This window comes from Desmodus rotundus, chromosome 3, assembly GCF_022682495.2.
Source record: "Desmodus rotundus isolate HL8 chromosome 3, HLdesRot8A.1, whole genome shotgun sequence".
NCBI classification, from domain to species: Eukaryota; Metazoa; Chordata; class Mammalia; order Chiroptera; family Phyllostomidae; genus Desmodus; species Desmodus rotundus.
The window spans coordinates 42,442,245-42,467,873 of NC_071389.1; the positions used below are offsets into that span (position 1 = coordinate 42,442,245).

Genomic DNA, 25,629 nt, shown 5'->3' on the forward strand with positions numbered 1-25,629 from the left:
TAGAGATAGGGGAAGGGAGGGAGAAAGAGAGGGAATGAAACATCAATGCAAGAGAGGAACATTGATCAGTCGCCTCTCATATGCGCCCCAACCACCGGGGACTGAACCTGCAACCCAGGCATGTGCCCTGTCCAGGAGTTGAACCAGTGACCTTTTGCTTTGCAGGAGGATGCCCAACCAACTGAGCCATACTGGTCAGGGCTCTAACTTTTTTTTAATAATCTTGACATCATCCTATATAACTCTCAAATGCCCAGTTTTGCATTTTGATCAAACGTTTATGGGATTTAAGGCAGGTCTCTTCATGCAACTCTTTTGAAAAACTTGAAAATAAAATAGATTTTATTCCCTTCTTCAGAGGGAAACTTTCTTTTGTTAAAGAGCTGTTTGATGGTTCTAATATTAGGCAGCTAAATAAGTGTGACTTTTTAAAAGATTTTATTTATTTATTTTTATTTTTAGAGATAAAGAAAGGGAGGGAAAAAGAGAGGGTGAGAAATATCGATGTGCAGGAGATACATCAGTTGGTTGCCTCTCGCACACCCCCACCTGGAGACCTGGCCTGCAACCCAAGCATGTGCCCTGACTGGTAATTGAACCAGCAACCTCTCGGTTCTCAGGCTGGTACTCAGTCCACTGAGTCACTCCAGTCAAGGCTTAAATATGACTCTTAATGTCATATGTTTGTACAATATAATTTAAATCAAAATTAGAATATTTTTTCTTAGCAGAATTCTTGCCTGATGTAACACAATATGTTTAAGAAATTTTATATGTTCACTTAACATATTTATTAAATGTTATGTAATATCAACTTTGAGGAATGGAAATAAACTATTTTATCTCAAATTCACATTTAGGAAACTATTATATCTATATAAATAGACATGATGAAATAATTCTGCAATCTATAAATACTTATATATTAAATAACTATTTAATAATCATGAGAGTGATGACAAAGGCAGTGTTTCATACAGAATTGAAACATTCCAAGCAAAAGTTGGCAGGTCATTTCACAGAACCGGATGCAAAGAAGGTCATTGTAATTCAAAAATAAGTTTATGCATTGAGCAAGTGTATTTAAGACTGTACTCTCGTGGAACGCCTTATGAACAACACAACAAATCCTCGTCCATATGCTCTTATGGAAGAATTCAAGTAGTGAGAATACTTAGTAATTTACATAAAAGGTGTCTAATGAATCTTCTGTTTTCAGAAGCAGCTAATGGTTCACGTCTGTTTCTTCTTTTTCTTGTGCATGTTTTGTTTTGTTCCCACACTTGCAGCCCAATGGGAGTAGCCAAGGCAAAGTGCACAACCCATTCCTTCCCACCCCAATGTTGCCACCGCCACCACCACCACCGATGGCCAGGCCCGTGCCTCTGCCGGTGCCAGACACGAAGCCTCCGACCACATCAACAGAAGGAGGTGCAGCCTCCCCCACCTCACCAAGTAAGTATGACTGAGACGAGGCGCCGGTCACTGTGAAGCTCTATGCATTTGAGTCCACACCCAAGCTTAGTCTGTCACTGCATAGGCCCAGTGATGGGCACAGGTCCCCAGTGATGGGTGTAGCATGAGTCTGCAGAGCCAAGACCAGATCAAAGTGAACACCACTCCAGGTGTGGAAATGACTGAGTGTTCAGGTGGATAAAATGGCGTAACTACATTCCCAAGACCGAAATCAAGTTATGAACTATTAAGTTTTGCATATTATTTGAGTGGCTTTGAATGTTGCCCTCATTATTGTCAGGCAAAATCTATTTATATGAATTTTTATTAGTAGAAAGTTCCTCATACTACTGTAAAGCCCTGCCTTCCAGTAACTTACAGTCCCAGAGGAATGCACTTGATGAGCATGAAGGTTATACACCTCATTCATCAAATAGAAAAAAGTTTAGATCAAAGTAACAGTGCAAATGTGGGCGCATGGAACATTCACCATGAGCAAGGCAGAAGTGATCTGATGGGCTAGTAGTCATTGGCAGTTGGTTCTCTAGGCATGGCAGGGGAAGGAGATAAAAGGGAGAATTGGATAGAAATAGAAAAGAACACTTGGCTCTTCTTTGAGTAGTTTGGGGGCATGTGATCAGACAGTATAGGCTTTCAAAGCCTCTTTGGATGGTCGGAATCATTACTTGATGAATTAGAGGGAAAACAGTTCTCCTGATATTTTAGAGTTGACAAGGGGACAGAAATAGCTTGAACACACAAATTTGGCTTTTATTAGTACCTGGAACAATAACAAAAATAGTGATGGCTGCAGGCAGAGTTCCCCAGTGATGGGTGGACTACCTTATCTTGTCAAAGGGTATGATGAGCACCTTTCCTAAAGCTTTACAGAGGGATCAGAGTGTAGGAAAGGACCGGAACTGTGACAGTGATCCTAAGGATTGGAGGTCTTCAAAGGAAGTGACACTGGTTGCAGGGAATCTACTGAGGAGAAATTAGAGTAGGCAAGGAAAGAAGTGTTAAGATCAAGAACTTGAGTAGCAATTACAGAAGTTGAATGGAGGGGAGCTTGAAGGGGGATGTTTTATAGACATAAGCTTTGGGTTGGACAGCCATTTAGATGAGTATAGTGGAGGATGATTCCAGGCCTTCCAGCTTCCTTACCTTTCAGTGTTGGGGATGTGATGGTATTGGGTGCAGACGGGAAAAGCTCAAAGAACCTCTGTTGACACTGTGTTCATTAGATTTAATTCTGGGGACACTGAATACATGTCCAGAGCCCCTAAGGGACATGTCTGGGTTTGGGTTATCTAGTATTTACTCAAGTTGATAATACATGCAGAAATGAGTGGCATTGTTCCTGGATTCTGGTTTTATAGCAAAAACATTGACAGTCCAGGGACAAATTGGGGGAGGCTTACTTCTCTTGGCAAGAGGTGGTTCAACAGTTTTCAACAAAGGAGACAATCCTGAGTATCCAATGACATAGGAAGAAAGTTATTGATGAGCTTGGTCTACAGATCTGGAAGCTCAGCTTAGAAAAAAGGCTTCTAAGAAGCAGAAGCTCCTGGTGTGTCCTGCTTATTGTGTATCATTTTCAAAGAAGTCAGAGAAATAACCACCCCCAAACTCTTATTAAAATCTAGTCCCTTGGGATACTGGCTTACAGATTGGCAGCCACATGCTTATTGTCCCCTGTGCATACCTCTGTGTACCACTTCCCTGTTCCACCTCTCCCTATCTGTACAGGACAATGACACAACCCTTTACAACCCTTGTAGCAATATTCTACCTATTCTATGTAAACATACCCTCACTTCCACTGTCAGTTCAGTGTTTCATGCATTCATTGTGTGCATTCTAGTAATGGGGATGGGGCTTTTCTGAGTCACTGCAGAAGAACGGAAATACCATGTGCAGCTGTTGAAGTCCAAAGGATAGGGGCTCAAATCTCCACCTTTCAAATTACTAGTTTCTCCTTGAATTGCACAGGTCACCTATAAAATGTGGGTGGTAATACCTACCTGTCAGGATTGTGTGAAATCAGCCATGATAAAACACTACTTCCAAATAAATTGGAGCATTGTATTATCTGTCAAAACTTTTACCTAATGGAAGGCTCCCAGCTTGGGTATTGATGAAATAGGTCTTTAGTGTATGTAGAAACTACTCAACACCTAAATCAGGTTCATGTCTTTTGGGTCCATAGTCCTGGACTCTGCTTTTTGGACTGAATCAAACAGCTTGTACAGAAGATACGTATCATCCTCTCATGCCAGCCTTAAACATTCTTCAGCATCATGGGAAGAACTGTGGGAAGGGGGTCTTGGCAGATCCAATGCATATGGTTACATGTTTATTGGGACAGTGTCTAAAAGTTTTGGGGGAAAGGAGAATATCAAGAGGCCCAAAGTTTGATATAGGCAATTTGATACTTTCTGAATCATAGGATTCTATGAGTGTAGACAAAGCAAAATGTTCTACCTATAGCATAGAAAGGTTTCATCACCATAAATTTAGGCCTTCGTTTCTGGGCTCTTCCAGGCTTGCCGAATTCACAGTAACGTGTTCTTCCACAGCAACATGCACCGCCTTACTGTCTTCTCCTTTGTCGGTATGACAGCGCTGGTCTGGGAGGCCTGTCATTGACAGCGTAGGAGAAGCCTCTCAGATTAAAAGTCCCAAAGCCCACTGGCCCACCTTAAGAAGAGATTTAAGGCTGCCCCCAAAATATCCTTGTCCACACCTTGATTTCTGAACCAGTTGATAAATAAAATATAAGAAAAAATGAGGTGGAAGACCAGACTCTAACCTCTACTATTAGATAATTTAGTTTGTAACTCTATGCAGATGTGCTTCTGAATCACACAGGCAAATTTACCCAGCATTGGCAGTGCTGGGCCACCACAGGCCTTTCTGCATAGGGTCCACCCTCCCGGGTAGAGATGAGTGAACACAGGTTCAGATGGCTGCCTGCTTCCTGCCAGCACCTGTCTCCCTGTGTGAGAGAGGCAAGGAGGGGGGTGGACAAGTCCAGTTTCTATCTCCAATCTTTACAATAGTAAGGGAGTGGAGAGTGGCCACAGGTCTAAGGAAGGGAACAAATAACAGGCGTGAAGTAGCCTCTACCTCTTCCCTTAACAGTCTTTGATGCCTACCTTCCTTCATTTATTCATCCCTCATCTATTGAACACATGTCATGTGCCAAGGACTATGGTAACTGCTTGGGATACAGAGATGATTGATCCCACTCTAAAGAAACGTGGGGTTTATGGAGGGAGGCAGCTGGTAAGCGGGTAGTTCACGCGAAGACACTGGGACAGCGGCGTGCATGGGCGCTGCTACAGGAGGGCCTGGGAGGGGGTTTGGTCCAGGTGCAGGGCCTCAAGTAAAGATTTTCTTTTGACGGGGTGACTACTAAGCCACTTGGCAAAGATAATATTCTGGTGTTTTAAATCTGAGAGGGAACACAGGGCTTTTCTTCAGAAGCCAGCTTGTGGATCGGGGATGTGTCTAAAATTGGATTACCACTGGATAAAAATTTAGGGCAAGAATATAATTTCATAAATTATGTGCTTCCTTAGAAATTAAAACCACAGGATAGTTGGATCCTGTTTATCAGTTTTTTAGAGCAAGAAGAAACAGTATGACAGGGTATTAAGTACAGATGTTCATTCAACATCCCAACAGTGTGGACAAAATTGACTTTCAAAAAAAAAAAGAGTGTAAAAGTAGAAGTAGGAAAGCAGGCCCAAGGTTTCCTGTATTACCAGCTTTCCTGGGCATTGACACCCTTATCAGTTAATGGGAATAACACCCACTCTCCTGGGCAGATTGTCAGGATGAGCTGGGGTGACAGATGTGCTGTGTGGTAGACAGTTAAAAGTCCAAGGCATTATTTTAATATCCTCTCATAATGAAATACAAATGGATGCCAGCCTAAAGCAGAGTATGTATTTTTAAACTAATCAGTTGCCTCTGGCACCAATACTCAACTTTGCAGCTGTGGCCAGAAAGACAGGGTAGATTCGGGGGGAAATTTGCCTATGAGATAAATACACTTTAATGGGAAAAAATCCTTACCCATGCCATAACAAACAAGAGGAGTAATGGTGGAGATAACAGTTTTGCTCCCTCTCAAGGAAAGCTTTTGCATCATTGATTTGTTTGGAGAAAATACCATGCCAGACCTCTTTAGAACCTCCCTGACCAATGGAAGAGAGAGCCTGTAAGAGTAGTTCCCAACGATGTGTTCTGTTCCTGCTGACTGACTGCCTTTGTGGTTTCAGTTCCCAGTGAGAGGACAGCACTTCTTTCTTTCATTCGGTAAATAGTTATTGACCACCACCTGCATGCCAAGCAGCGTTCTAGGTGCTAGATTCAGCAGGAAATGAAAGAGATAAACCCCTCCCCCCCCCTATCATATGCAGCTTTTATTTTAGAGAGGGAGGACAATGAACAAAATAGAAGTGAAACAGGTAGGAATGATGGGAGACGGCGCTGCACAGGAAAATGAAGTAGAGGGGTAGGAGTTGGGAGGGCGGGATCCAACTACAAACAGGGTGGTGGGAGAAAGCCTGTCTGAGGAGGGGAAATTTGAACAGAGACCTCACAGAAATGAGAGTGTGAGCCAGGAGACTGTAGCGGGGAGAGCTTTCCAACCAGTAGGAATAGCCAGTGCAGCCTGGCATGTTTGAGGAACAGCCCAGAAGCCAGAATGATGAGAACAAAGAGGAGGAGAGTGAGTGAACAAAAAAATGAGAGGAGAGGTTAGAGAGCTAAAGTGGATGAGTTTGGGAGCTCAGAGGACAAATCATGTAGGTTCTTATAGGCGTTTGGCATCTGCTGAGTGAAATGGGGAGCAAAGCAGAGGAGTGAGACTACCTAGGTTTTAACAGAAACACTTTGAAGGCTTTGTTGAAACTAGATCACTGTGGACAAGAATTAAAGCAGGGAAGCCAATTAAGAGGCTGTCTGTCTTTTATCAGTAAATATAATGGGTGCCTCCTACGTGTCAGCCACTATTCTAGGCATAAGGGATGCAAAAGTGAACAAAACAGTCCTCTTCCCTTGTGGAGCTTACATTCTTGAGGGAGGGGGACAACCAATCATTATAAGTAAATGGGTAAGTTAGGGACCAGTAAGTACAATGGAGAAAACTAACTCAGGGGAGGAGGTGGTACACTATTGCTATAATCTAGGCCAGAGTTGCTAGTGACCTGCACTGATGCAGGGGCTGTAGGGTTGGTGAGAAATATTTCAAAGGTGAACCTGATAGGCTTTACTGGCGCATTAGATATGAGTTGGTGGGGTGGGGAAACCCTAAAGAAATCAGCAATGACTCCTAGGTTTTTGACCTGAGCAACTAGAAGGATAGAGTTGCCATGAACTGAGATGGGAAAACTGCAGGAAGAGTAAGTCTGGGTGAGGGATGGGGGCCAGAAGTTTGGTTTGACCGAGTTTGAGATGCTATTAGGTATCCTACTGGTGAAATTAATTATATTAGCATCCTGCCTGTTGCAACTCTTTGCAGTTTGCTGAGTTTTCCCACGTGCATCATCTCATTAATTGGGAAGGGACTCCTTTTCAAACATGTAATACAATGAATGGATATACCTAAGAGTGCCTGGGGATAATAACAGCTTAAGAATAGGAGAAATCTCTCGTTATGTCTGGGGCTCTTTGTGGTATGATCATTCAAAATGCACTGTTCTTTTTCTTAATCATATTGTAAGATCCAATTTTTATATAATAGGTTTACCACAACATAACACTATAAAACCGGACTTTTCCAGAAAAGAAATTGAAGATTGGCATAATAGCATAGAATTATAGTGGAAAGAAAAAACACTTTTGAATTATGACGGAAGATAGAGCATGCATATTGTCCTTTTTAAAATTAACTAGGAACACAAAAACTCAATTTAAAAATGTGTAAAAGACTCGTAAACATTTTTGTCCATGCCTTCTTAACCATGAACTTTTGGTATTTTTTAAACTAGAAGTTTATTAAAATAGAAGCATAGAATAACAAGTTTCCTTTTTTATTTATTTTTATATCTCTGTGGAATGAATATGAACCTGTTAGCCAAGAATATAACAATAATCTATGATGGGGTGAAAATTTTCTAGTATAACAATTAACATATTTTCAGTGCTTTTTGGTTGCAAGACTTTTTTACACATATACATTCTCCCATTTTGGCTTCCTAAGATTCCTATGAGGCCAGGATTTTATAGACAAGGAAATTGAGATTTGAAAGTGGAGGTTACTTTCCTAAGATTGTCCTTCCTTGTAGTTCAGTAGAGACTCAAACACAGACCTTTCCGTGGTCTTTCTACTACTTCATGCTCTACCTGAACCAGTTACAAAGCAATGTGACACGGTTTCTGATTACCCGGGAGCCACAACCATCTAGTGATGTCTGGAATGAATAACAGCAGAAAAGTAGTGAGCTTTTGCTAATATGTCAAGCACTTTAAAAAATGTTTTCATATGTCTTATCTTGTTTGAATCCTTGCAATAATCTTATGAAATAAATATCTGAAAAAGTAAATAGCCTAGTTAAGAAAGACGGGGCAGAGAAAGATAACTTTCTCAAGATCACTCAGCCAGGTGTAGCAGTATCATGATTCACACCCAGCCACCTTGAACCTGTAGTTCATACACTTACTTGGCCACAGCACCCTATGGGTATCTTTGCTTTAGCCCAAAGCTTCAATATGTTAGCAGTGAAAACCCTATGAAAGAACTATACAGGAAGATGTTAGTGGTCATTTATACTTTAGTATGAATTGGTTTTTGTTGCTGAGAGTAACCCTTCTTATCAGGGAAAGGAAGAGAGCAGAAACTTTGGAGGGAGATAAAACAATAACAGCAAAAAGGTGAAAAATAGGAGATGTTGATAAAGGCAGATTTCCTTTGTTCTTCAGGACTCCCCAGAGCTTGGACTGTTAGACTGTAAATTGGTTCCAACTTTTCAGAGGGCAGTTTAGTTTCCCATTCATATATATATGCATTTTCCATTATATATATATATATGTATATATATAATGTAAACCATGTATATAGTTGGAATGTAAGCAAAGACATATCTGAAGTAATCATTGCAACATTGATTATAATAAAAGACTGGTAATACCAAAATATCCACCAATATGATATACATTGGGAACCTTTTAAAACTAAAGAGATGGGTCTGTATGAATTCGTGGAATAATCTTTGAGTTACATGAAGTCAGCAAAGGAGAATGCTAAGTGTGTATAGCATACTACCATAGAGTGGGGGATAAAAGTATACACATTTCATTGCGTGCCGAAGGACAGAAACTGGTTTGTTGCGGAATAGCTCATTAGTACTTTAGTTGATGAGGATGAAAGCTATTATTGACTTTTTATATCAAATATAATGATTTCTTTAATTTTAAGGTATGTGTCTGTCTAATCCCGGTAGTGACCAAAACACCCATATGTGGCAGGGGACGAGGGCTGTTCATAAAATCCTTGGCAGTTTTTATACATTAGATTTTACTCTGCTAACCTGAACTTTGAGTATGGTCGCGAGAATGTGTGCGCTTTCTGGTACAGCCCGATATATAAATAGTCTTCATCCCTCACCGATAGCAGAGCGTTCAGTACAAAGGCAGCATTTTCACTCTCGGAGCCTTTATTTGGCCACACGTTCTGCTTTAGGAACCCACTGAATACAAGTGCACTGACTTACATCACAACTTCTCATAAATACTTTTTTCAGAGTTTTTCTGCTTTGCATACAGTCCAAATTTTTAATGTTTCAATTTGCACAGGAAAAGGAAAAATAATTATTGAAAACCAGGCCCTTTGATAGGTATTTTGATATGTGTTATCTGAGTTGCTTTTGTTTGTTATTAAAAGTCTGCAAAACTGGAATTATCAGCCCTTGTTTGAAAAAGAGGAAACTGAGACTAAACCAGGACTCAAACGCAGGTCTTCTGGACTCCAGAGCCCGGTGGTTTCAAGATAGATCTCACACCTTTTCTCCAAAAAAATCCAAAGGCTCCATAAAACAGGAACAAGAACAGGAGAAAAGAGAGTAAGAGATGAACATTATAAAGGAGTGAGAAAGGAGAACAGGCAACAGAGGATACATTTGTTGGGGTATCATAACCCATTCAAGTCTTGTTTTTGTCTCAATATTTTACTTTTGCAGATGACAGCTGAGTTTTAATATGTTCTTTATAAAAGTAATATACAGCAGTGTTGAGAACTTAAAATATGCAGAAGAGTATGAAAAGGAAAATTATATTCTCCTATAATCAATGACTAACGACATTTTGGTCCTGTTTTCCCGTTTTTTTAGTGCATGTGTATGTGTGTCTGTGTGTGTACACACACACGTAAGATGATGGCAGCCCACTGAACACAATATTTTGTGTGCTGCTTTCTTAATTGCTACTTTATACCGTTCTTATTTCATAAAAAAGTGAGGAAATGTGATTTTAAATCATTTTCATTTTCCCCTACTATAAGACATTCACTGTTGCCCCAGCCTATGGGATGTGTTCCAGCGTGTGCTGGACTCTTCATGTAGAGAGGCCGAGACAGGTTAGCTGGGTTGCCAAGATCACCTTTCTCGTCAGAGGCTGAACAGATTCAATCCAGGATTTTCTGGTTCTGGAATTTATTTTCTATTGATTATATTGCACTGTTGCAAAAATGAAAGTATTATTTGGGATTTTTGGTTTCCACTTGTGTTTACTTAATATTAAAAATCACCCATAAAATCAGTCTTCAGAAATAATCATTTCCTGTGCATATTTTAAACATGATTAATCATGACACATACATGTGTGTGCACATATGTACATATGCATACACATATACAGCTTTGTGAACTGATTTTATTCATTTTATTTCATTTTCTAAATGTGATGGCATCATTATTTTAAAACATTTTTAATGACTGTAAAATATTTCAACATATGAGTGAAGCCTTAACTTAAAACTTGGTTCCAATTTGTTGCTCTTGTAAGTAATGCTGTAATGAACATCCTGGAGCATAAATTTTATCTGTACTTTTAAGTATTTGTGGAGGATAAATTCCTAGAAACAGGTTTCCAGGGTTACATTGCCTTTCCAGGGGCTACAGAAGCCTTTCAAAGGGAGCAATCCAATATATTGATCTAACTTCCTTTTTTTAGTAAACCCCAGCTCAATCCAAGGGTTATTTTCTGTTGCTATTTAATATAACTTTCGCCTGTGCCTACCCATGTACATTGTTGCTTCTGATCGATAACTATGTTCTGTCAATTGAACAGCACACAGCATGCACAGAAAAATAAATGACAGATACAGAATTTGGGTTAGCCCTTAGAAGTAAATTTAAATGAACCGAAACAAGGCTATATTCTTCCCCATTAAAAATAGTGTGAAAAAGAACATGATAGGCCGTTTAAATAGACCATGTGCAGGAAACACTCATTGTACAGTGCCTCTTTATGGCACAGATTTTGGTGACATAAGGTCAGAGTGCCACAAATTTACAAGTTGCTCAGATCCCTTGCTCTCTGTCTGCACACATGAATTGTCTTATACCTTCTTTTCTGTGTGTTTTACCCCAAATCATGATGTTGCTTGAATACTCACCTCCCTAGGAGGGTCCTTAATATAGATAGAAATACGAGCAGAGCAAGGCCATCTGGCTAAATTGATTCCTTTCCTGATTTTTGTGAACTATTGGCACATTAGGCATGTCATGTAAATTGTTACCATACACGCTAAGTAATGTTAATATATTAAAGTTAGAATTCATCAGCCTTTCAGGAAGAAGCTGGTGGGCATGTTGCTCTGTAGGAATTTACTAGCGGTAAGTAGGCTTTCGTTTCATGCCCCAGGCTGCCTTGTAGTTGTTTGCTGTTGCTGTCGTTGTAGTCGGTAACTTCGGCGTGGGTAACTCGTTTGTAGAGACAAAAGATTTGCAGAGAAAATAGAATGAGGTAACTGACTGCACAGATGTGATCAAAATAATGGAACCTCTGTGCAGTTATCTTCTAGATTTCAAACATCTGGATGTAAACTACAACTTCTGTTGAATCATGTGGGAATTTCTAAATCCCTGAGTACTGGATCGTGTACAAGCAAAGGCTGGTCTTCCTTGGTTATATGATAATACTAATAATGGTAACTCGGGCCCCATAAACTTGTCAATACCAATAGATTTCTCAGAAGGAAAAAACACTCCAATATCCTCCAGCATTTCTTGCAAGAAGTAGTGCTGTTCAAGTTCCTAAATGAGTTCAGTCGTAGTGGGTTTCATTAAAAAATTAACCAATCTATTTTCTAATAGTTTCTGTATCTTTTTCTTGAAATGACAGTTTTCTCACAGGGATTTTTTTTCTTTAAATAATGTGAGAATGACAGCTAAGGGGAGAGGGGAGTAGTAGGAGGAATTGAGCAAAAAAGGAAAAAGGACTCATGGACATGGACAACAGTGTGGTGATTGCAGGGGGGAATGGAGGAAGGGGGTAAAAGAGGACTAAGTGGTAACGGGGAAAGATACAATTAAAAATGATATTATACCAGGAAAGAAATTAAAGTAAAATAACGTGATAGTGCTGCTAAGAAAAGACTCTAGAAACTATTTCCATTAGGTATTTAGTCATCCCACTGTTTGAATTTGCAACCGAATGCTTCCTCATGCACTTCTTCACTGTCAGATTGGCCTTGGTAAAGAATAAAGCTGCAGTTGGATACATGGGGGTCTATCTGTTCAAGTCTGCATGCCTAAACGTGTTTTGATTACTTCTGTCCAGTAACTAGCACATCCCTGGGCAGGTACTAGAATCACACTAAGTCTATTGGAGTGCAGTTTAACTTTTGACCAGTTATTTTAGAGGGAAATTCCCCAAATATATCTGAATCACTAAAAACAAAGGAACGTGTGAGTGCATAGTGATGTTTGAGATAGGAAAGCGTTTAGAGTGTTAGGATGTCTAGTTGTCTTAAGGGTCTTTAGAATGAAAATTTGGTGTCTTTGGTTATTTTAGAAATATTTATTCCTCTTAAATGAAAAATAAATTCAATAGACTTTTCTACCCTCCATTTTCAAACGTTCAGGTCTCTGATCCTTAAAAGTTTATCTTCCCTTACAGCGTGGGAAAATGTCACTTGCAACATCTAGTCTTATTTCCTCACCCTCTACAATTGATGCCTCAGATTCCTCCCTCTGCTCCTTTGCTTCTGCTGCTTCTTGTGTGGCCTAACCCACCCAAACCCACCCACCAACACGTCTTCTCCAGCCTGCCTCTAAAGCCATCTCTGTCCTCTCTGCAAAGCCTTTTCTGTTCTCCCACCAGGTGTCCCTTTTCTGTCCTTTAACAACCCCACAGATTTTTATTTATATTACTTTTAGGCACTCATATTTTCATTCTATGTACTCATCTCTCCCTGTTAGACTCTAACATTTTTGGGAAAGCGCTGTGTCTTACTCACCTTTGTACCTGCCCAATGATCAGTAGAGGGTCTGGCACAGAGAGAGGGGGAGAGAGGGAGAAAGAGAAGGGGGCAGGAGGGAAGGAGAAAGAGAGAAGAGAGAGAACAGGGGGAGAGAATATGAATGTATTAAAATAGCTCTCTTTGGTGCACTCCAGAGATTAGACTTGGAGTTTAAGGGAATAGAGAAGGGCGTGTCCACTCCTTTCATATAGTCGGAGTCTCTGATGAAACAGAACACAAATCTTCCCTAAAACTTCATGTCAGTTTGTAGGCCAGACTGCAGGGTTTAGGGGACTTCATTGCTTCTGTGTCTAGAAGCAAATTCAGAACCTCAAAGTTCATCAGGTCTCTTAAATTTTCTTTTCTGCCAAGGTGCCTCACTGTCATTTGCCCCCAGCTTCTGTGGAGGAGCTGGCGACTGTGTCTTGGGCCAAGGTGAACAGGCCCTACCACCTCCACTCAGGCACTGGGGTGGGGAGGCATAGGCGGCAGCAGGGGTACTGTGTCCACAGGGCAGCTCTCCTTTCACGCTCACACTCTACGCAGACATGTTCCAGTTTTCTCCCTTTTTTTGCCTTTCAGTGATTACATATATTTCGGTGGTTGCTCAGTGTGAACCAGACCTTGAATCTGTCTGCCTACTTTGTCAGATTTTAGTGACTTTATTGATATGGCTCTTATCTTAAATGAACATCAGCTGACATTGGTACAAATATTTTAACATCTTAGTATCTTTTTCTTTAGTCATTTGTTCTCCAAAAATGGGGAAACTCCAAGCATATTTACTCACAACAATTCTACCACCTCCTTAACGGTGGTCCGTTATGATGGCTGGGTGAGGGCCATTCCAGACTCAAACTGAGTCATCCGGAAATATGATTCTGTTATCCAGACACATCCTTTATGTCTTCTTAGCCAGAAAAATAAAAACAAAAACAAAAATCAAAACCCAGCTAAAGGTGACATTCTGTTTGGCTCACAGGCAGTCAGTCACATCCACTTCTGAAAACCCAGAGGCTAAGGTCTCCAGGGACACCTGCATGGATGTTAAGAGCAGTGCTAATGGGCTGTCTGGACAGCCCCCCAACCCCCTCCAGAAGACGAGAGGCAGATTCCAGGACTCTCACAGGCCCTGTAACACCACTGCTTATAAAGAAAGAGCTGTTCTTGAACCATTCCCCCGAGTGATCACACTGACCAGGACTTGTACTGCCTACGTCAGCAATTTTCAACCTTCTTTGTCTCATAGCACACATAAGCTAATTAATAAAATTCTGTAGCACACCAAAAAAGTACACTTTTTTGCCGATCTAACAAAAAATAGGTATGATTTTTATTCATTCACATTGGACGGCTATCATTGTATTGGCTGTTGTCATTTATTTATTTGACAATGTAAAGGAAAAGAGGTCAGTGCCTCTGACTAAATAGTCAGGTATTGCATGTTTTAAAAATTCTTGTGGCACACCAGTTGAAAATCACTGGCTTAAGTGAAGGATTATACAATAGAATTAGCAGAGCATATGATAAGTGGGCGACAGAGAAGAATGGGGTTTTCCGTACATGGATCAAATTCTGGTTTGGGATTTTGATACTAGCATTGTGGTTAAGGCCAAACTAAGACTCTTAGATAATGTGAAGAAATGCATTTGAGAGAGGAAAAATATGATCACATTAATGCATATAAAAGCTGGTGAAAGCCTGTTATAGGAATGTTCTTCCATAATGTTAAGAAAATGGTCCATGGTGATATTGCTCATGTAGGTAAAATGGCGGCTAAAGAAAACAAACTCTTCGTTTCAGAGCAGCCAAATAATCAATAACTTGATTTCTGATAGTCATGTTTGCCATGAGGACTTTCATAATGAGATAATATAAGCAAATTGATTTCCCTGGTGACTTTATCAGAAAATCATCAAATGCCCATGAATTTTTCCTCCAGATTCTGAAAAATGCCTACAGTAACTTTCCCAGAAAATTATTTTCTGAATCTCCTGATTTCCTGAAGCTCTTCCTCTAGCACTTGGTTATCGCTGTTGTAAATAAGGATAGAATTATAATTAAGAAAGATATGAATGTGATATAAGAGCATAAGCACGGTTGTATATAATTAATTACCACACTGCCCCCTTTACTTGATTTTATATGCATCCCGAAAGCTCTTAACTGTGCATGTATAATTGATTCACTATGGTGTAAGTGGTTGTTTTAGTAAAAAGTTTTATTTGAGGTTTTTGTTCAATAGTATCACTCACTTCTTCCCCGGTTCCTTTGGGAAACTCAAATCCAACTTCTGGCACGTCATTTCTAGAACCACACCCTGTCATAGGTGAACACTCTGCCTCTTGCAGCTACAATAAGGGAAGACGAGTCAGAATTCCTTTCTTCCTTCCCTTGTTTTTCCTGTGTCCTTGATTTTTCCCAGAACCTAGCATTCTATAGAATAAATTTCCCTGTGCACCACTTGTTCCATTGGATAACTTGGATACTCAGTGATTCACGGGGTTTTATAGTTGTACTATCCTTTTAAAAAATGCAATTGCACTACCACCTCCCTCACCATTGCTCTCTTTTTAAAAGAACTATAATAAACTTTGGAGCTGTCTTAGTAACCTTTGCTGAATATTAAAGGCCTTCTGAGGTGTTTTGAAACTGAGATTGTAAGGTCTGTCTCATGCTCGGAGAGGGGAAAATACACAATTTTAGTCTCATAGTGATTTTGAGTGGCTAAATTGTTTGAAGACCTGTTACACACTCCTACTAGGACCATCAAACCAAGTGCTCCTGTTCCAGCATCTGTCATTAACCACTGCATCTCAGTACCTTAGCATCTCTTCATGCCTTTTTGCTCCTTCTCCACCTACCTACCTGTTCACATGTGAAAGAACACTTTTTTCCCTCTACCCACTAGCAGGTTTAATAGGTCATTTCATCTACTAACTTCCTCCTTATCTCTCTCCCACATCCTCTTTCTGCCCTAGAAGCAGGTAGATCCACTACCAGGTAATTATAATCCATCATTTTTAATATAAAACTTTCAGTTGAGACTTATTAAAGTGTATCAAGCATATCGAAGCAATAGACTAAATGAAGCAATTAATAGAGTATTTTTGAGCTTTGAAAAAATTAAATTTCCCTCATACCACTGAGTGAGAGGTGCTTACAGAATTGCTAAATGCAGAAGTATTCCTAAATTAGTTCAAGTTAGTCTGACATAGGATGGGCCAGGGAGGAAATTAGTAGGTTCACATTGCTAGATAATATAACACATCATATATTTTAGATTGCTTGACATAAAGCTATTTCTGGACCACTCCTTCTAAAACAAATACTACAATAACATAAATTTTCTGATTACTAAATACCAGAGGACCCTCATGTTCACCCTCTGTTCAGTGCTGCTTTGACACAGCTACACCACATGACTGTCACAGGTCTGAGTGGGTGACTTAGCTCTTCCCAAAGACGACCAACAGGACTTGGACCAGATTGGTGGGAACTTTATCTCTAGATATGTTTAACAAGGGGAATAAGAAGTCTGTGCAGTTTTCAGTAAAACAGAAAATGAAAATAAGAGCAGATAATATCAATAAGGAAAAACAAATCTGGGAAAGGAATTTTGTGGAATTCCCTCAGTTATCTGTGTTTTTAAAATTGCAAATCCTTTTCATCTTTTAGATGATGTGTGTCTAGAGTTAGTCCAGAAAACTTAGGTGTTTTATAAGTATTGTTAAGAAATTTGAATTAAGCAATAGTCTTATCTAAAAATTCTAATACAAAGAAAGAGTATGAATAAATCTTTGGAGTTTGTGGTAAAGAAGGAAATTGTAGGACACCAAAAAAAAATGTATATTTGGATTAATGAGCCAATGAAACACGAAAGCCACTGAATTTTTCCAGACTAAAGTAGAGTGAAGTTCTTAACTATAAATATAAAAACCAACAACAGAATTTCTAGGTGCTATGAAAATGATAGCACACTGAAGTGTGGTATCTGAGGTTCCAGTGTGGCATCTTCAAGTCTGTGTGGGCAGGAAGGGTTCTAGGATGGGAAAACTGTGAATGTTAATATTTTAAGCACATGTTGTACATCATAAAGTTTCTAGACTCTCCCCCAGACCTATAAAGACAGCTTGTTCTAAATGGCTTTTCACCTCCTTTCTGGAGAACCCGTTAATTCCTTCCATAAAGACTCCTCTTCAATATTTAGCTATAGAGGCACAGGAACATGTCATGATTTTTTTGGAGTGTAATAGTGTGAAAAGCAAGGTTGTAAAATGAACTGCTTTCCTCCCCTTTCTACCTAATTTCTTTCTCCCTGTGCTCTACAAACTAGGATATCTCTTTCTGACCTCAGAGCTGGTGGTAATTCAGAAAGTATACTTTGCAAATGTCCTGCATGTTCTAATTTGTATAATGCAAGGAGAAAAGAACTCATCTGAACACCAATTTGACATCATTTTACTTAAACGGTCTTCAGAAGCCAACACCTCTTCCCTTTTTGAATGTCTAAAATGCCCTCGAGAGCCAGATCCCTTTGCTAGCTACAGTGTTTGCACATTTCCTCGTTAATCAGCTGCCTAGGCTCAGAGACTGTGTGTTTTGGTGTTGTTTGTGTGTGCAATCTCGTGCTGCTTCCTGAACGCATGTGTCCCTTCCCTTCACAGCCTACTCGACACCCAGCACCTCCCCCGCAAACCGATTCGTCAGTGTTGGACCACGGGATCCAAGCTTTGTAAATATCCCTCAACAGACACAGGTGGGCCGCTCTCATCTTTTCTGTATGTGGTGCAGCTTGTTTTATTCATTAGGTGCATTGTAACTTGTCTTTTGGCACAACAGGCTGCATTTCCCAGCCCGTTTGGTCCCCTTTCCTCCTGACCCCACGGGTCCTGGTCTTTCAGCACATTTCCATGTGTCCTCAGAAATCGTGGAAAACATTGCCTGCAATTTTTGCTTCTTGTATTGAGGGAGTAGGAGAGGAGGGCTTTTGGGACAGAATCGCTTTTGCTATGGCAAGAAAGATTTCCCAGTGCTAGATAGTGTGTCTCCTCTTCTAGGAATCTGGGTCTCTCTGCCTGCAAGGAGATAGAAGTAGGCACCTACGGAAACCTGGACTAGAGCTCTGGCTGCCAGCGACATCAGCATGCATACTGGGAATGGGGGAACCAGCCATTCTTTTGTAGTCATATAAGGTCCCCAGGAACCTGGCAAACCTTCTAAAATGAAGGGTTTATGAGCCCTATTAAGTTGCTGGTGTTGGTGCAGAAATAACGGGAAGTGTTTGCTACTGGCTACACTGGTACTGGGGAGCAAGGTGGAGTAGGGTGGGAGGGGAGAACAAGTGAGCATAATGTCATATTTTGAGGTAGGTGATTGAGAAAGGAGTATGCTAGGACATCGAGAGCTTGTTTTTCAATGGATGTATTTTGTGCTAGTATATAGGTCAAGGAGAAGAAGTCTCTTAATGTTTTGAAATGGCTGCCATACATTGAGAAACAATGAAATACTTTTGTAGTAAAAAGATAGTGGATGTAGGTATATTTAGAGGTTTGTGAAATAGAATTAGATTCAAAGTTTGAAAGAAACTCCTCTCTGATTTCCTAATTAGTATGTGACCATATATTATCATAATTGACATAAAGAAAATATTTTCTCTGTGAGGTTCTCAGCACGGTGGTTGAAAACAATTTCTCCAAGATTTTTTTGTGCATATATATATATATATATATATATATATATATATGCCTGGGTATGTAATCTCCAGATGCCAGATTTATAACTACTCATCTTTATTTGCAAGACTTTGACCAGGTGCTTGCAAGTGGACTAGATTTGCTTTCCTGGGTTCATTTGCTCTTTCTGTAAAGGGTTTTAGTTTATTGCTGTGTCGACAGCATGGTTAAACTGCATTGCATCTGAAGCCTTCCTTACACTGAAGCAGGGTCACAGAAAGTACAGCCTCAGAGAAGGCAGCTGGGAGGAGAGGGGGAACAAAAGGGGAAGAAGGTTAACTCTTGAATTTCCCACTTCTGCTGTTTCTTCCGAAACAGGCCCAGTCTGTGGCGTCTGGGATTAACATCTCCTATTCAGTCCCTCCCATAAAGTTGTTCAAGTTTATTGCTTCCTTTCCCATACCTTCAGATACTTTGCTGGTGAATTTGAATAATTACCTCAAATGCATTACAATAGAAGAACATTTCATTTTGTACTTCAGGCTCACATGTTCAAGTTTAATGGGAGAGGAGAACTGGGGATGGTGGCTTTAATAGCAGTGATTTCTTTTCTCAAAGCCCCAGTGGTGCTCAGACTACTTCACCGAAAACCTCAAAAATGCAGTTTGGAAATGTCCTGTTTGTATTTTACATAGTATCTTTTATATAAGCGGTGATTCACAGCACTGAAGGTGTGCCTGTGTTCCATTTAATATGTTTACTATAGCCAAAATGTGTTCTGTCCCAATATGGCTTTGTTTCACAAATTACTCATTTAACCCATAAACTGGAACTTCATGATGTTGACCACAAAAATTCAATTCTTAAAAATCCAGATTTTTCACGCATCTGGATGAATGATGTCATGTAGACCCAGTATTGGCATCTGGAACAGAATTTTTTGGTTTCCATTAAATATTTGGCATCATAGGGACAGCAGCTTAAATGGTTTTTATCACAGTGACACCTGCCATGTTTGGCTTGAAGAAAGCCATCCACAGCAGTGTCCTGTGAGAAACTGCTGATGGAATTGTCATTTTAAAAAATTTATATATATATATATATAAAAAAAACTAGGTAAAAATTATGCGTTCTAAATATTTTAATTTTATGGTGTATATATATATATACATATATTGACTTTTTTAAAGTAAAGAAACCACTTTCTAGAACCATTTAAAGTGTTAGACATATATAATTATAGATGAAAATAATAACATAGTTTTTAAAAAGCTCCTTTTTGAGAAAACAGTTAAGAAAGTGAATTTTCACAGGAATTTTTAAAGATATAATTTGAACATAATCCATAGATTAATAATTTGATAGGCAAGCTTGTATTTTTTTCTGTATTGACACTTTTGTTAATAAGGTGTGGAATTTGTATTAATTGGATTGCAGGAAAAGTTTTCTGGGAAAACAAAATTTTACTTTTTATCTTTGGAGAAGTAAAACTTGGAGTCACCCAAGCAGATGCTTGAGCTTTATAAATGCAGAAGAGGTACCCTGCAAATAAATCCATAAACAAATGTAAAAGAAAATGGCCTCCCTTTCCCCCAAAGACCAGTTCCCAGGGAAATCTTTTCAAAAGTTGAAGGTTCAACCAATAGAAGGCCCATTAGATACGGTCTCTGCGTTTTCTAGCAGATAGAATATGAACTAATGCATAGATGTTTTAATTAGGCAGCTCTCAGCTTATTATGAGACCCTTCTTTAGAAAAAAAAGAATTCTTTGATTGTTGGGAGTTTCTATTGTTCATTTTTTATGTACTAAGTATGTTAGGTAAGCTATCTAACTAACCCTTACAGTCACCCAACAGGACAGATATAATTATCTCCACTTTACAGAGGTGGAAACTGAGTCCTAAAGAGATTGTTGATTTTCCCAAGGCCATAACACTGGTGAGGAGTGGAGCAAGAATTTGTACCTAGCTCTGTCTAACTCCAGGGCCTTACGCTCTCTAACCATTGTACTGTAGTGCCTCATGAGCTGGTGAGCACCTTGCCCTGGAGATATTCAGAGACTGATGCTCAGCTCTCAGGAATACTACTAGCATATTTCCTGATCTTAAATCTGAGATTGTATTAAAATCTAATCATTAGTAGATACCCAAAATAATTGAAAGCAAGATCTCAAAGAGGCATTTGTGCGCCATGTTCTTAGCAGCATCATTCACAATAGTGAAAAGGTGGAAGCAACCCAAGTAAGTGCCCATTGACAGACAAATGGGTAAAATGCGGTATATACATTTTATTGTGCATCTGTCATTTTAATATTGTATCATGCGTATTATTCACCCTTTTAAAGGAAGGAAATTCTGCAATATGCTACAACATGGATGAACCTTGAAGACGTTATGCTAAGTGAAATAAACCAGTTACGAAAGGACAAATACTGTGTCCACTTATGTGAGGTACCTAGAGTCGTCATGTTCATAGAGACAGAGGGTAAAATAGGGATTTCCAGGGCTGCGGGGAGGGCCGCATTGGGAGTGACTGTTTAATGGTGCAGAGTTTCAGTTTCGCAAGATGACAGAATCCCGGAGATGGATGACGGTGACGACTGCGCGACATAGTGAGCATACTGAATACCACTGAAATGGACACTTAAAATGGTTAAGATGATAAATTTTTAAATGTAATCATTAAATAAACTCCAACAGCCCTTTACCTCTTAAGAGTCTCAAATTCTGTAAAATAGCCTAGAAAAGTAGACTGTTTATCAACCAAATCCACTGTAATTGTGCGCTGACCTTTCTGAAAGCATTAATTCTCATGCCCGGCACATAGTGGGTAGTCAGCATTTATTGGTTGGATCTAAATGATTCATTAGGAAGTTTAAAAATAATGACTTTTCCTTATTACAGTCATGATACATGTTAATTGTGGGGAAATACAGATGGGGAAAATAATAAAAATCACTTGTAGTCCTACTGTTAACATTTATGTATTAATCCATCCAGACTGTTCCTATGCATACAAATATATTGCAAAAATGAGATCATATTATATACACTGTTTGGTAACCTGCTTTTTCTTCCCCTTAACAATACATTATGGCCTTCTTTCCATGTAAATTGGAAAAATTGAATATTGGCTTTTATTGCACCTATTCATCATCTGTAATGATTGGTAGGGAAAGATAACATGGATAATTGAAAGCCATTTTTCCTCCTCCTTCCCTTCCAGCCTATTTTTTTTTTCTCCAGAGAATTCCTCCCTTCACTGAGACAGAATTGCCTTCTCTTTAGCCTTGCCTTGAGGTAGTTTTCTTTGAAAATGCCTTCCAAATGCATTGTATATCTCACCCCAGCATTCGGCTCTGTTCGGATACTCTTGCCAAGTTATCTGTCTCATGCTTCCGCCTCACTTGTCTGCTACCTCGGCTACTATCATTATTTGTCTCTCATCTCCCTTCTCTTCCTCCATGTGCTACCTCATCATTAACAAAGGGGGTGGCCACCTCCCCACAGCCTTGAGAATACCCATCTCTTCTGAGCAACCATGACCACTAGTCCCATCCCAATCTCATTTTTTAATATTGTCCCGTGACAGTTGATGTTAACAGATAGAAAAAGGTCTCTGGAGCATAGAGTACTTACTTCACTCTGAACACTACCATCGCCCCCTGCTCGCCCACAGAATGACATAATAGGAACATGCCATCATCTCAGATAGCAGAGAGCCAATGGTCATTTAAATTGCATCTTATCATTTAATCTGATCCCTGAAAACAAGAGCCATTATGAGGAGGCATTTATTTAGAGAAAAAATGTTAATATTTCATCATCAAGTAATAAATAGAAATACCAATTCCCACACAGAAGAACTGAGCAAAGAACTCATTTTGACTCAGGTTCTAGTTTAATCAGAATGCTCAAATAAAATGCTTAACCTGCAAAACTTCAATGAGGACTAATTCTTTAAAATGAAAAATGAGTGCAAACAATATTAAAAACAGGCATTTCTTCCCTGCCACCCAGATCTATCACTGTTCTGCATCAATGGGGTCGTGGTATCTGAAGTGCTATTTAAAACCAAGTTACCATTTGGGTTATTAGAAGAATCGCTTGGCATGGCATGGGCCTGATTTGTTGACAAAAAGGCACAGGTGCAGTAACCTTTGCTTAATAAATCATTTAGCTGCCTGACTTGGAAGCAGTGTGACTGCCTTTGCCTCATGAAATTTACAAATATATGCACAAGTCACACACTTCACTGTTTCGCAAACCAGCTGACTTGGAGAGGTCCCTGCATAGCTCAGTAATGGGCATGGCACCCATTCTCTGCCTCTGGTTGGGGTGCACAGGGAACACGGGAAGGTGGCGTGTATTGAGACATTTCAATGGGTTGGCATTCTGTGTCATACTCCTGAAGATACGCCTGAGAGACCAAAACTTAGGCAATCTACAAAACTCTTCAGAAGTTCATGGGTTTTTTTTCACTCATCATTTTTCACTATATTCCCAACACTTCACAATGCAGAGAATAACAGTTCTCCTCCAGTTGTCCAAAGGCCAGTGGGGGAAACAGATCCAGAGAAACAACAATGAGGAGGAGGACAACAATAGCGGTGTAGCATGGTACCAGTTACAAAGATAAGAGTTGGTTAGAGGAACCTCCCAAAGAGCAGAAGGGGAAGAAAAGGTCGCTTTTCTGTCCTTGTCTAACTTTGGTCTGATGATATGATCCTGGTTCTTATACACTTCACCTTTTTCCCCCCTATTTTTCAATTTTTGCTTACTTATCCACTAGCTGGTAGATAATACATGAGCCCATCCTAAGAGGAGAGACATGTTGAACTCTGTCTTCTCTGGACAAAGCAGATGAATTAAATCCTTTCCTGTTGCTGGTGTATCAACCAGTAGGTCCTTCAACCCTCACTTCCAAGAAGCATTCCCTCCCTGTTTAAGTGTCCTTACCCAGGATACTAAAGAAGCTCACCTGAGATTGTAGTTGAATTAGCTGAAGCCATCCCTGCTTCTTCTCCTCCCTGACCTGAGCCGCCCACCTGTAGGAAGTTATGTATCACACAGAAATTCAAGGAGCAAGCAAGAAACTCAGACTTCCATAGAGGAGAAAAAAAGTATCCTTCCCCTTCTAGTTAGACCTGGACTTGAGCAATTTAGTTCCAAGCCCACACAGCTGAAAACTCTCATGATTGGAGGGGAAGGGCAAATAAAACTCCATGTACCCCTGACTTGGAAAAAAGTGAATTGGTCAAATTGGTTCTCACATGTTAAGCACCCATGTGTGCCAGGCTTTGTGACTTGGAGCCCTCAAGGTTGTTGCTTTCATCCCTAATTTATAGATGAAGAAAGGGAAGTTTCAGAGGGGTACACTTGTCCCATGGTGAATGAGGTAGCCAGGATTCGAACCAGACTGTCTCTGAAACTTCTCTTTCCCACATATTATCTGCATCCTTAATTGCTTATAGTAAAAGGTTCCTGACCATTTTCTCTTTAAGATGGTCTGTGATTAACTCACTCTCTTACATCAAGGAGTCAGAGGCCTGGAAATTGGGTCCCGTGGGATAGGACTGATGCTGTGCTTGGTTCTTCTGAAGACCTGCCCCAGTTTCCTATTAGTTCATGCATCTGTAAAATCAAGACTGAGCTCATTCTCTCATCCTGCCTGGGAAAAAGACCTTTACTAATGATATTAGTCTGCATCTGTGAGAACAGCTAGCCTCTGCCCAGAGACCAGATAGCAGAGCAGCTGAGATTGTGGGCTTTCTTTTCAGATCTTGGTTGGAGCTTTATTTCATCACATACAAGTAGTATGTGTCTTTTTTTTTTTTTTTTGCTTTTTTTTTTGTAATTCAATTTTCCTATAGCCTGGTTTATTAACTATAAAGTGGTGACGCGCATGCACACAGCCCCCCTCCTGTGGTTGTTTTGAGTCTTAAATTCTGAAATGAAATGCCTGACACCTATTAAACACTTAACAAATAATAGCTTTTATTGTTTGGTTGATAATTAAACTGATATTTAAATAGTGTTTTCCTGGATTACAAAGTATTTTTCTTGTTTGATCTTAAGAATATCGTTTGAAGGAGGAAGAGTCATTATTTTTTTCCCTGTTATAGAGATTAAAAAACTGAGGTCTAAAGAAGGAAGTGACTTCCCCAAAGCCATATAGCCAGTGGTCTGTAGAGCCAGGACACAAGCCCACTTCTGATTTCAAAGCCTATTCGACCTTCCCTCCACCCTTTCTGGGAAGGACTTGGGTGAGCCTTTCAGCACATCCTTATGTGCTGCTATGTGGATATGGGCAGAACTTACCTACCAAACGCTGGATCTAAAGCAATCATATCATAAATTAAGTCAACACACCGCAAGGTCATAACCTCATGGATTCCTCCACTGAGCATCTGCCCCGAAGGTACCCCAAAAGCCTGATTAAATTGTGCATGTCTCTTCCTCTCCTCTCACCATTCCTCCCCTTAAGCTAAGTTGTGCCCCACGGGAGAAGAGACTCCCCAACAGGAAACGATATCTCTGAGGGTGTGGTAAAAGACTGGCAGCAAGTGAATGTATCCCTGTAATCTGAAGGGAAAGGCGATGCCTGGTCATCTTTTCACTTATGTTCATTCTCAGCTCCAGTTGTCGGTGTTGGATAGTAAGCAACACCTCGCTGAGATGAGTTACTCATGCAATCTGCTTCCCCTCCCTCCGCACTACTGTGGGCAGCAGTGAGTCCTCCCAGCTTCCCACACCAACCTATAATTTCTTGACACATTCTCTTCACATACACTTGGCAGCTGACTCACTGACAGGCTATGAGACACTCTTAAAATAAATTTTTCAATAAACAGACCTTTGTCTTTCACGTTTTAATTTGGCAGCATGTTTTAGATGTCCTCAGCCACAAACTTTACTTCTAGACAAAGTTAGAGTATCAGTTCTGGGTTTGGGACTTCTTTTTCTCTCAGTTCTTGTACTTTGGTAATCCTGTAATCTTTAAGCACGTTTTAGTTGGGTTTTAGCC

At 39.9% G+C, this 25,629-nt stretch overlaps 1 protein-coding gene across 3 annotated transcripts in view; it reads left to right on the forward strand.

Moving 5' to 3' along the window:
• The window catches only part of NFIA (nuclear factor I A), a 367,285-nt gene that overhangs the window by 312,776 nt on the left and 28,880 nt on the right, over nucleotides 1-25,629 (forward strand). For 2 of the 3 annotated variants that reach the window (XM_045199431.2, XM_024565326.3), the window contains exons 9-10: nucleotides 1,290-1,455; nucleotides 17,596-17,687. In XM_045199431.2, the coding sequence (XP_045055366.1) occupies nucleotides 1,290-1,455; nucleotides 17,596-17,687 (258 nt within the window). The remainder of the gene's footprint in view (nucleotides 1-1,289; nucleotides 1,456-17,595; nucleotides 17,688-25,629) is intronic. The other variant, XM_024565329.3, reaches the window with a different exon arrangement.